The sequence below is a fragment of the Solanum pennellii genome, chromosome 6 (assembly GCF_001406875.1).
Source record: "Solanum pennellii chromosome 6, SPENNV200".
In the NCBI taxonomy this organism is placed as follows: Eukaryota; Viridiplantae; Streptophyta; class Magnoliopsida; order Solanales; family Solanaceae; genus Solanum; species Solanum pennellii.
The window spans coordinates 1,647,181-1,658,909 of record NC_028642.1 but is presented as its reverse complement, the minus strand read 5'-3'; the positions used below and the strand labels follow the sequence as shown (position 1 = coordinate 1,658,909).

General features: G+C 26.5%; 1 protein-coding gene across 1 annotated transcript; it reads left to right on the top strand.

Moving 5' to 3' along the window:
• The first annotated feature begins 3,679 nt into the window (after positions 1 to 3,679).
• LOC107021912 (EPIDERMAL PATTERNING FACTOR-like protein 3) lies at positions 3,680 to 7,302 on the top strand. Its single transcript, XM_015222625.2, has 3 exons — positions 3,680 to 4,038; positions 4,692 to 4,735; positions 6,886 to 7,302. Exons 1-3 carry the CDS (start codon positions 3,918 to 3,920, stop codon positions 7,084 to 7,086), a joined length of 366 nt encoding a protein of 121 aa, XP_015078111.1. The 5' UTR covers positions 3,680 to 3,917; the 3' UTR covers positions 7,087 to 7,302.
• Positions 7,303 to 11,729: the final 4,427 nt, after the last annotated feature.

Here is an 11,729-nt window from a genome sequence, read left to right as displayed (position 1 = left end):
AACTTTCATGAGAAAGACAAGACATCATGAAAATGTCTCAACACATCAATGTTACATACATAGTCATAAGGTTTTTTGATATGGACCAAACAACCTATAGGGAAAACATGCCAAAGATAATTTCTAATCAACAAGACAAACAACTTCATACATATATATGTTAATTTGAATTGAAAGTTCTTGAAAAAAAAGTATTTTTAAGTACCAAACATATGTACCAACTACCAACTATTGTGTTCATATGTTTTTGTCTTTACTTCTTTGCCTTTGGAATCTAAGGGGGGAAAATGATAGATTGATTGAAAGGGTAGAAGTTGCTTTGAATTTTTTTTTTTTGGGGTAGTGTGAAATTAATTTTATTAGAAAAAAATATGTTTGACCTTCTATTTGATACCATAATTACACATGAAAGTTAAGGGATAATGATAATGATAAGCATAACTTGATTATAAATCATTTACATCTCTTTAAGAGAAGATGGGAGGAAAATTTATATAAGAAAATTTATGAATCATTATAACGTTTATATGTTTAATTACTCTCCTTTTAATTTGTAGTCTAATACAAAGATCAATTGTTTTTGTTAAATTAGCTATATGTGTTTGTGTATTATCAATGATTTTTATATAGGAAAACTTTCACATATAGCAAATATAAAATTTTATATTTGCATGCTATAGCAAAGTTTGCGTAATTGAACTGCATAGCAAACATATAAATGTATAATTCGCTATACATATACAATTGAAGCGAATTGTATAAAAAACGAAGTGTATAAAACGAGATAGAGAAAGAGACTTGGGCAGAGAATTGTATAAAACGAATTTTATAATTATAAGTGTATAGAACGATTATATACAATTTGAATTTGTATAAAATGAGAAAGAGAGAAAGGCAAAAGAGACTTGGGCAGGGAATATACAATTGAATAGAATAATATAAAACGAGAAAGAGAGAAAGACAAAAGAAACTGGGCAGGTGAGTATTTTTATTGTTTAATTATAAGTGTATAGGACGAAAATATATGTATTTGCAGTGGTATATACAATTTTCTATGCTTTATACAAACAGAAACGCAATTTATACATTTCGTTTCTGTTTGTATAAGTGAGAGACGCGAGGGTGGCGAGCGAGATTAGGGAGAGTGCGAGCGAGATCTGGGAGAGGGGAACAAAAATATATGTATTTACACAATTTCCTCTCGCTTTATACAAATAGAAGCAGATTTTATACACTTGTGTTTGTATAAAAGTGAAAGGAAGCGAGCGAGAGATGAGAGTGGCGAGCGAGAGTTTGAGAGAGAGAGGTGACTGACAAACAGTTTGCTATGGGACACAAGTAAATCAAAGGATAGTTATAGCAATTAATTTAATTTTTTAATTTGCCATTATATATAATTTTCCTTATATTGTTTGGTTAAATTGAAAAAACCAAAGTAAAAGATTACAACTTACAAGAATGCAATGTTTATCGTTGATCAATGAGTTCAAGATATATAGTATCTTTTATACATAAAATTAGATTGTTTGATTTAATATAAAATCAGACAATAAATAAGTATTTAATTAGTATTTCAATTACAAATAATAAAAAAAGGAGAAATGTATATAATAACCATGAATCTGATATATAACTTAGTAGTTCTAAAACAATTATACATACTAATAGCGTAAATATTACGTTATTAATGTAGTTTAATCTATTTTAATAAGTTATCAATCTTACTTTTCAAGTAATTAGCTCTACCGATTGACTATCGCGTTAGTATATGGCAAATTTATCAGTCATTTTATAATGCACGTGAACTTATGTCTTTTTTTATAAAATTAGATATTTTATAACCATATTTTCAAAAGTTGATCAAAATACGTACATGATTGATTTCTGAGTTATTTACTCGAAGGAATTAGAATTTCATTTCCACTCATTATTTTCTTTTTTTTCCCCTTTATTTAAATTTAATGGTGCCTAGACTCGATTCTGCGTTATAAGTTCACCCTCTCCCCCCGCTCCCCCCCCAAAATGACTCGTTGCTTTCTATTGGAAAAACTTTAGCCATGTTTATGAAAATCAATAATAGAGTGACTACCCTACCTAAATATTTCCATTACTAATGCATTATAGTAATATTGAAAGCAAGATCAAGAAAGTGACATAGAACTACCTAATACCTTTTTGAAAAATCAAAGACAAATATCATACTCCCTAGTCTCTTCGTCTCATTTTACGTAACACTTTTTATTTTTTAGTCTATTTAAAAAAAATGTCATTTTATATAATTAAAAACAACATTTTCAAACTTTTCTTTTAATCATAATGAAATGATTTACAATCACAACGTCAAGTATTTTAGATTATAAATTTAAAATCTCTTTCATTTTTATAATTTAAACATTATATCAAGTCAAATAATATCGAATAAAATCGTGAGATAGATGGAGTATATATTAAGACAACAAAGGGAGACTTGTATATAAGTATACATGTCAATTTTTTATGGAACAAATGTAGGCTCAATTATGGGCATTACGTACGTGTGATCCTTTTCAACTCAACACATGACTTGATTGTGTTTCCATTTCTCTCTTTTCCTTTGTGCTCGTAAAGTTTAACGTGTTATAGCAGGTTAATAATTATTTTTATACTACTCGATGAGTATTTATACGTAAGGTAATTGGGAAAACACTTTAAGGTAAATTACATATATTCTAATATTAAAATATTTAAACTAAAGAGATATTTATGCTTACATGTTTAAGGTGCAAGAAAATGTTACTAATAATTGATATATCATATGAAATTACATGTATTTGAAAGTTTATGTTCACAAGTATTTATCAATCATTATTTTTGGAATATTTCGATATCTATTTTATAAACTATATTTTGTTTATTTGACAAAATTATATAAGAATTCAGAAACTTGAAATTTGTTATAATTCGTAGGATTTTTATATTTATGAGAAAAATATCTTTAAAAATTAAAATGACATATTCAAATAAATTTTTTTACATCAAATTAATTTAATTTTGTATTATAAATTATAAATCGTAATTTCATATCATTTACCTAAACGAACGTTACTAGTTATAGGGGTATTGAAAAGGAGAGTAATTTTATTTTTATTTTTATGGATACTGAAGCCAGTAGGGAAAAGTCTGCAGGAGAATCTCTGAACCAAACATGGTAAAACAGAGGAAAGTGCCACTTTTACCACATTTCTTCGTTTGGTATTCGATATTTATATTTACGTTCAACTTGATATTCGATATTTGTATTTACATTCAACTGTTTGAATTTATGCCATAGAGAATTCTATTAGAGAAAAAAAATACATTTTATCAAAAAAAAAATTTATATAAAAAACTCGAACCTGGGACCTCTAATTAAAAAAAAAACAACAACTCTATGCCTCCATTCACTACAACACATTCGATATAAACAATCTCTTTACATCAAATGTAACTCTTTTTTAAAAATAAAATGATATATGTACATAAATTCTTCAAGTTATATACTCTAACGATGTAAAAGAATAATAATTAAAATTTCAACTCACGATAACATGTTACTATACACACTCTATTCTTAAAATTATCATATCAGACATATTATTATAATAAAATAATATATATATATATATATATATATATATATAAAATTTAAATTCTTTTTTTTCTTGATTAGTACATTTATCATTGTGCATATGTTCTCTCCTCAGTCATTCCCAAGTATTTTTCTTCTCAATATCTCCACCACTTCTTCACAAAATTTGAACATCCAAAATATAATTAAAAAACAAAAACAAATCTTGAAAATCCCAATTTTCTTAAATCTTTGTGATTAATAGTTGCATGGGATTTAATTTGTGATAAATAATATTTCTTTTTGGTCATCATAATTTTTCTTCTTGTTGATGGAGTATTACTATTGCAGTGTTAGATGGAGGATTATACACAAAAAAATCCTTGTATTTTTTACACTCTCATTCTTCTTTTTTGTAGCCTACAAAACCCTCAATTCTACAAGTCTCTTTGGTAAGTTTTATATTTTATTTTTCATAGTTTAAACATACACACTAATCATGTATGTACTTTGAGGATGATCTATCGAAAATAATTTTTTTTATATTTATAAAATTAGAGATAAAATTTGTATATATTTTATTTTTTTCAAATCTTCAGTAAAATAGTATTCGCTCTGTTTCGAAGTAAGTGATGTTTTAGACTTGTCATTTTGTATTTAAATAAATGACTTTTTTTTAGAAGAAGAGATTAAAAATGTGTTTTCATTTTTATCTTTCTTTAAACAAAGGGAGTTTTACATGATCAATAAACTAGTAAAAAGTTATTTCTTTTTAAGGTATTTATTGAGAATAATTTCATAAAAATATATTTTATTTTCTAGAAATGAGTAATTGTATAAGCTAAAAACACCAGTTATTTTTGAAACAACAAAAGTATATTGTTGTCATTTATTTATCAAAATAATAAAAGTAATCTATAAGGATTTCAATGTTTAAGATCTTTATACATGAAGTGTAATTTACTTAATTCATGTTTATTTAATATTGAATCATTTTTTATGTACTTTCCATATAATTTTCAAGTAAATAAATTTTATTTTATAAATTTTAAGAAGAATTTATATTCGAATTTATAATTGAAATTAAATGTTTTCATCTATGCAGAGATCAATTTTGGATTGGCTGCTAAAGCTGATTTTTCCATCCAGGTTTGATCACTTTAACTATGTATTTTTTAGTCATTTTAAGTGTATATTCAATGTATAAAAAGTATATAATTAGTGTGAATATACTTACTATAATTCTCACTCATAAATAGATAAAGATTAGGCTAATAATGCAATTAATTTAGTTATATGGTGACAAACCTACATGAATTACCTTATAAACACAATATTAAGTTACAAATTAAAATTAGTATGAGAAAAATAGATGTTGTGTGTTTATTTTAACTTAATCTATATTCGAGCATGTTTGAATGAGTTTAATAGCTTAATTATGACTTATAAGTCAAAATTCATAAATTAGAATTTCCAATTTATGACTTTTTTTATTAGTCTGACTTTAAAATAACTGATTTCGAATTTTTTAAATTTTTTTTTGTCAAACATTAAAAAAATATTTTAACTTGAAAATATCTAAAATAAGTCAATTCAAACAGACTGGTATACAAAATACCTAAAACAAGGGTAAATTTGATCATATTTTCATACAGTGAGTATACATTATGATACTCTTTATATTAATATTTTTTTTTTAAAAAAAAAGATAGTAACATAATATATTTTTATTGAAAATATATAAGATACACATATTTGTGGATCTAAAAGCCCTAGCAATAAGCATTATCTCAATATGTTACATACAACAAATATCTTACGTGTTGGTTCTCCCAAATATACATACAATTTCAATTACAATTAAATTTTTTACATGTAGATATAAAGCAATTTGCTACGTTTTGAAAAAAAAAATATTACTATATACATTTTGAAAAACACAAACTCTTGTTGTATATTACAAAAATATCCACTAATAATGTTATTTATAAAATTTTCTCTTTAATAATTTCGTCCATTTGTCGTGTTTATTTATTTTTCTCTTGTGTGCTTCTACAATTATCAAATAATTCTTAAAATAGACGTGAGTGCGTCTCTCATACACAAATATCGAGAACTCATTTCACTTCTATTGCATGTGTGGTATTTTTCATCGGTCAATATCATATCGACCTTTAGATCACTAAGTACCTTAGGAATGATTCGATCATGAAGCTACTTCGAATAGACATGAGTGTGAGCCTCTCGTAGACAAATATCAATGATTCATTCCACTTTTACTGCATGCGTGATAGTTTTCATCAATCAATATCAGATCGACCTTTAGATCACTATATGTACCTTATGAGTGATTCAATCATAAAGCTACTTTCTAGATATGGATGTTTTTTCTACACTTTATATATCGATAATTGAATGCATATTCACATGATCAATCGATAAATAAAAAAAAAATATGTAAATGATAGAGACCGACCTCACGTAAAAGTCTTTCTTTTCTCTTATTGTGCTTTCCCAATTATCAAATAATTCCAAAAATATAAAAATCATAGTCCTTTTTGTCTTCATCCTAAGTATTCAGTCTCAATTTTAGAATTTTCTTTCAATCGGCGCTTTAAACGGAACAATGTCTCCCATATGGTGTAGCTAAGCCCACATGTTTAGTAACCTATCGTTTTCGATTTATTTATGATATTTTAATTTTATACAAAATTTAAGAAAATATATAACGAAGATTTTTAAATTTTATTATCTTAAATAAAAGATATATTAAAATATCTTTTAATTATATTGTCTTAAGTATGTCAGGTAAAAAATTTGAATTAAAAAGTTATTAAAAGAGAAATGAGACATTCTCTATTAAAACAGACTAAAAAGAAAATACAGGTAAAACAAATTGAAATAGAGGAATAATAGGTTATAGTCCAAAATAACTCGACCAAAAACTTAAAACTTTGAAAATTTAACTAACCACATTGATATTATATAGTATTTATAATTTCCCCTCAAATTATATATCATTTTTATATTTATCTAATTTTTTAATATTTACAATAATAAAATATTTGATGTAATTTTATAAGATTGGGAAATCCGAAGATAGTGTGTAAGCAAGTTGCAAACCTTAATTTTACATTAATAGATAATTATAGTGTATCTAATAGATCCTTCGACTATCGACATATAAAATATTTTAATAAATATTTGATGTCCATAGGTTTGGTATAGTAGTTATAATTTTAAATATAGTCTTTTTTTTTTTAAAAGAAAAATAAATCTTTGATATTATTTTGAGCTAGAGATTCAAGAAGGCGACCACAAATACAAGGAGGATTTTAGGTGGCTTAGGATCATCGCCGCCGCGGTGCATCTTGAAATGCGGCAGATGCACGCCATGTCATCCGGTCCACGTGGCGGTGCCACCGGGGACTCCGGTGACTGCAGAGTACTACCCAGAAGCATGGAGGTGCAAGTGTGGCAACAAGTTGTACATGCCCTAATTTATATGATCATTTTTATATAACAAAAATTGTGAAGGACATGAATGTCATTAATTAATTTACATTTAATTAATGACTAGATAGCTAGGAATATCAAAATGAACTAATTAATTATTGACTCTTACTTTATATTATGGGAGGAAATTAATGATAGTGATAATATTAATTAGCTATTTGTGTATGTCAATACTAATCTAGAGCTACTTAATTTGTTCTCCAATTTTTCGAATTTAAGTTATATAAATTTACCAATTTAAATATTAATCTATTTGCAATTCTTTATAAAATATTAATCAGAGTTTCATATTTCGTGATGGTCCAGAGTTTTGACATGTACATATATCTATGGTTTCGTAAAAAAATTACACTGTAAATATATAGAGGAGACTTTTTTCCTTTTAATTATTTTCAAGAATGAGGGAACAAAAATTAGAATTGTTTATAGATGTTCGTTCCATTATTAGTAGAGTCAAAATTTAAAATTTATTAATTTAAAATTCTAATTTATCCAAATTAATTGGTTTTAACACAACAATTTACATATATATTTTATAAGTATTTTAAAATTTTATCAAATTTATAATTAAAATTTTAACTCCGCCCTCGAGCACTGTGTTCAAAGCTAGAAGGAGCTGGGATATTTGGCTTGTATTAGCAGATGGTATGTCATGTCTGCCATTCAACTTTGGGGGCCTTAAATGGGCAGAAATAACATGCAAATGCCCATGTTTGTGTAGGACGATGTTCGAGAGACGAATTCAAATATTTAAATTTATTGATTTTATATTATTATCAATTTTATGTTTGGATAAAAAGGAGAAACGTCGAGGTTAGTTGAAAACCTTTTCATTGTGTAAATATAAAGATAATGTTGTGTATATTTTATTCTTCTTAAATTCTATTTGTAGGATTACATTTGATTTGTTGTAATTTATGATAATAGATTTGTTGGTATATATGTGATCTAAGATAAAAGTATTGGTTTAATTGAACTCACTTTTAAAAATGAGTTTGGTGCAATCGGTAAAGTTATTGTTTATGTGATTAGAAGGTTACACGTTTTGAATTGTGAAAGTAGTCTCTTACAGAATTATAAGGTAAGACTGTGTATGATAAGACCCTTATAGGTGTGTCTCTTCTATAATATACCGCTCATATCGAAAACTTAATGTACAAAAGAACTTGAATTATTAAACATCCAAAGGTGGGCACCGTACATAGACTGAATGATTGTGTTATAAAACTCCTATTTAGATATCTGGAAAAGGATTTTTTTTTTAATAACAAAAAAAAGGGGATACATATTGCGTTCGAACGAATTCAGTATTTCAAAATCATATCTGACAATATACTAATTTAAAATTCAGAATCCGTCTCAAATTAAACCCAAATGCTATTTATTTTTAGAATGTTACAAACCACAACTCATCAGCATAACACCCTGATCAATTATAGAGGGGCATACAGTTGGTACATTATAATTATCAAAATTTAATGTTTTAAACTCATTTTATGTGTAATTGTAATTTACTTAATACGTATAATAATGAATTCTAAACCTAGCAAATTAGTATAAACCTTGATAACATTCTAAACTCGAAATCAAAAAATTTCAAATTCTAAATCGTCTTTAATTACAAATTATTTCTTGGGCTGGACTTTTATTTCTTACCACGACAGAAGTGGGCATGGCCATGAAATGGGCTTTTATAGGCTTAATGGGCTATTTCCATCTTTTAGGTAGAGGAACTTTCACATATAGCCACTTAAAAATACCTTAATTACTCTCCATAGCCATAGTTTGATAATTACAATTCGTAACTACATGTTATATGGAGGAGAGAGGTGAGTGAGACTGGGAGAGAGAGGAGAGAGGATAGAGAGAGGGGAAAAGAGTGTGAGAGAGGTGATTTGTATATGTATATCGGTTAGATAATTGTATATTATGCATATGTATTTGTATATATAGCAAGTGAAAGTAGGAGAGAAAGGAGAGAGGCGAGCGAGAGAGGGCGTATAGCGGGAGAGAAGTGAATTATATGTGTATATAATTATATATTATACATATACATTTGTATATAGGGCAAGCGAGATTGGGAGAGCGAGGAGATAGGCGAGCGAGAGATGAGAGAGAGTGGGAGAGAGTTGAATCTTATATGTATATAGGTTAAATAATTGTATATTATACATATGGATTTGTATATTTTGACGAATTATACATATACAAACGTGACTAATTACATAAACTCAAAGTCAGCCCACATAATTAATGTATAATATTAGTCGTGGATGGTAATTATAGCAAACCATAACTATGATGAGTAATTAAATTGTATAAATTTACTTTGTTGCGTAATTTTCCCTTTTAGGTATATGCTTCTCAAGATAAATTTTAAAAACTAATAAATTTTCATAAATAAATAATGTTTTTAACTAGGTTCAATTTTTTCTTCTATACTTCTGATTGAGCTTTAAGATAATGATAGAGATTAAATTCTTACTCTAAGCCATTAGGTCGATAATTTGCAAGTATTGGCTCTTTTTTTTTCTTTATAATAGGTCAACTCGAAGAGAAAAATGCACGAGTCGTATTAGTAATTTTTTGGCCTTGCTTCTAGTGGAAAAAGAAAATCGTTATCATTCAGAAATTAATTGCACATGAATAGATTCTTTCTTTAACAAAAGAAAACAATTTTTTCCCAATTTTTCAAAAATATAAAATGAAATTCTTTTAATAAGACATATATATACATTAACAAAGAAGGTAATAAGAATATATTTGATTCTCCAAATAATTATACTAGATAGTGCCAAAGAGACATATATACCAATAATTATAGAGTTAGGTGAACATTATAGTGCTCATAGATCTCAAAGATCACTAGATAAGCTTCAATAATTAAAAAAAAATACATTAACATGCATGCTTACTCATTCCCTCATATGACTCTATCTCCTTCATCCTATCTTTGTTCACCTAATTAATTTTCTATTAGTCACTTTTGTTTCAATTCATGTGAACATAGCTATTTTTTTAAAAGATTTTTTTCAAAATTTATGATTTTAGCATGTTTTTAACATTTCATTGGTTAATTTTAAAATTTTATAACTTGAAATTTAAATATGTTATACTAATTGTATACCTCTAAAACCTTATCATTAAACCAAAAAAGAAAAAGAAATAATAATAATACACAAGCACCCCTTCAATCTAAGTCTGAAATCTCAGAGATACACTTATATTATACTAAGGTCCTATTATCTCGTGAACTTATTTTATTAATAATTTTCTATCCCTTTCCGGCCTACTTGGCACTATCTTGTGGGACCAGCGCTGATTGACTTTTGTTTTCAAGCTAGTGCCACATAGGCCGAAAAGGGTAGAAAATTACTTATAAAATAAGTTCAGGAGGATAATAGAACCTTAATATAGTATTAGTGTGTCTATGAGATTTCGAACATAGGTTGAGAGAGTACTTGTGCATTTTCCCAAAGAAAAACATGGAATTAGTCACGGAACGTATCGATTACTCCTAGCTAATTCATTATTTTCAAATCATCATATATCATAAGTTTATTTATTTGATATGTAGATTTTTATCCTAATGCAGGGTGAAGTAGGGGAATTTAGGGGAGTTTGGAAATAGCTTCTTGTTCGAAGGTAAAGAAATTATTTTCCACTTTGACTATCAAACAATAAAAAATATGTTTTATTTATTTTCAAAACATCGAAAAATAAATTAGAAAATAGCTAATAAAGATAATGCGTTCGTATATAAACTAAAACAGAAATAGTAAAAGTTAGAATATAATTCTAGGTTAAAATTTTAATGGAGATAAAAATATTTAGGTTAATTTTTCTTTTTGTCAGTTTTATAAATATAATTATTTCGTATTTGTTACTAGTAGAAGATGACAAATATTAAAATATGTAAAAACTGATTCGACACTACGATTATAAACAAAATAAGTCATGGTGACTAAAAATCTTTTTCTCTTTTTGGTTGTTAAAAAGTAGTGATTTGTATATAATTGTCTATTTATGAGTTTAATTTGTGATACCAATTACAAGAATAAAAGTAAGTTTGTAACAACCACAAAATTATAAAGGTAGGGAATACTTTGATAATTCCACTTTTCATAAGTCTTTTTCATATACTGTTTCCCCCCCTTTTTTTTTATCTTCTTTTATATTTTTCTACAATAATATCATAGTTATTTTTGTCATTTTTTCCACGTTGCATTAGATATTTAAATTGCAACTTGTAATTGGTGTGCCCACACATATGTGGCGAAAATACCTTATGGCCATATTTTAATTTTTTCGGCGACCGTGATATTCAAATAAGGACTATTTCGTTAAAAAATTATGTTATGTATTTATTTTTAAATAATTTTTTTGTTGGCTGCACAACTAATATTATTGTCGAAGAATTAATTTTATTTGTCAAAAAATTAAATCAATATTTATTTTTATGTGTATATACATAGGAAAAATTATGTGTTGAATTTGTTGATTTTTAATAGAAATTCTAATAAAAATTTTAATTATAGATTTCATAATCGAGTCTTGAAATGATTTTTAATTCAGATAGAAGAAAAGAAATATTTAAATTCGAAACTTCTAATCGGAAGAGGAAGGG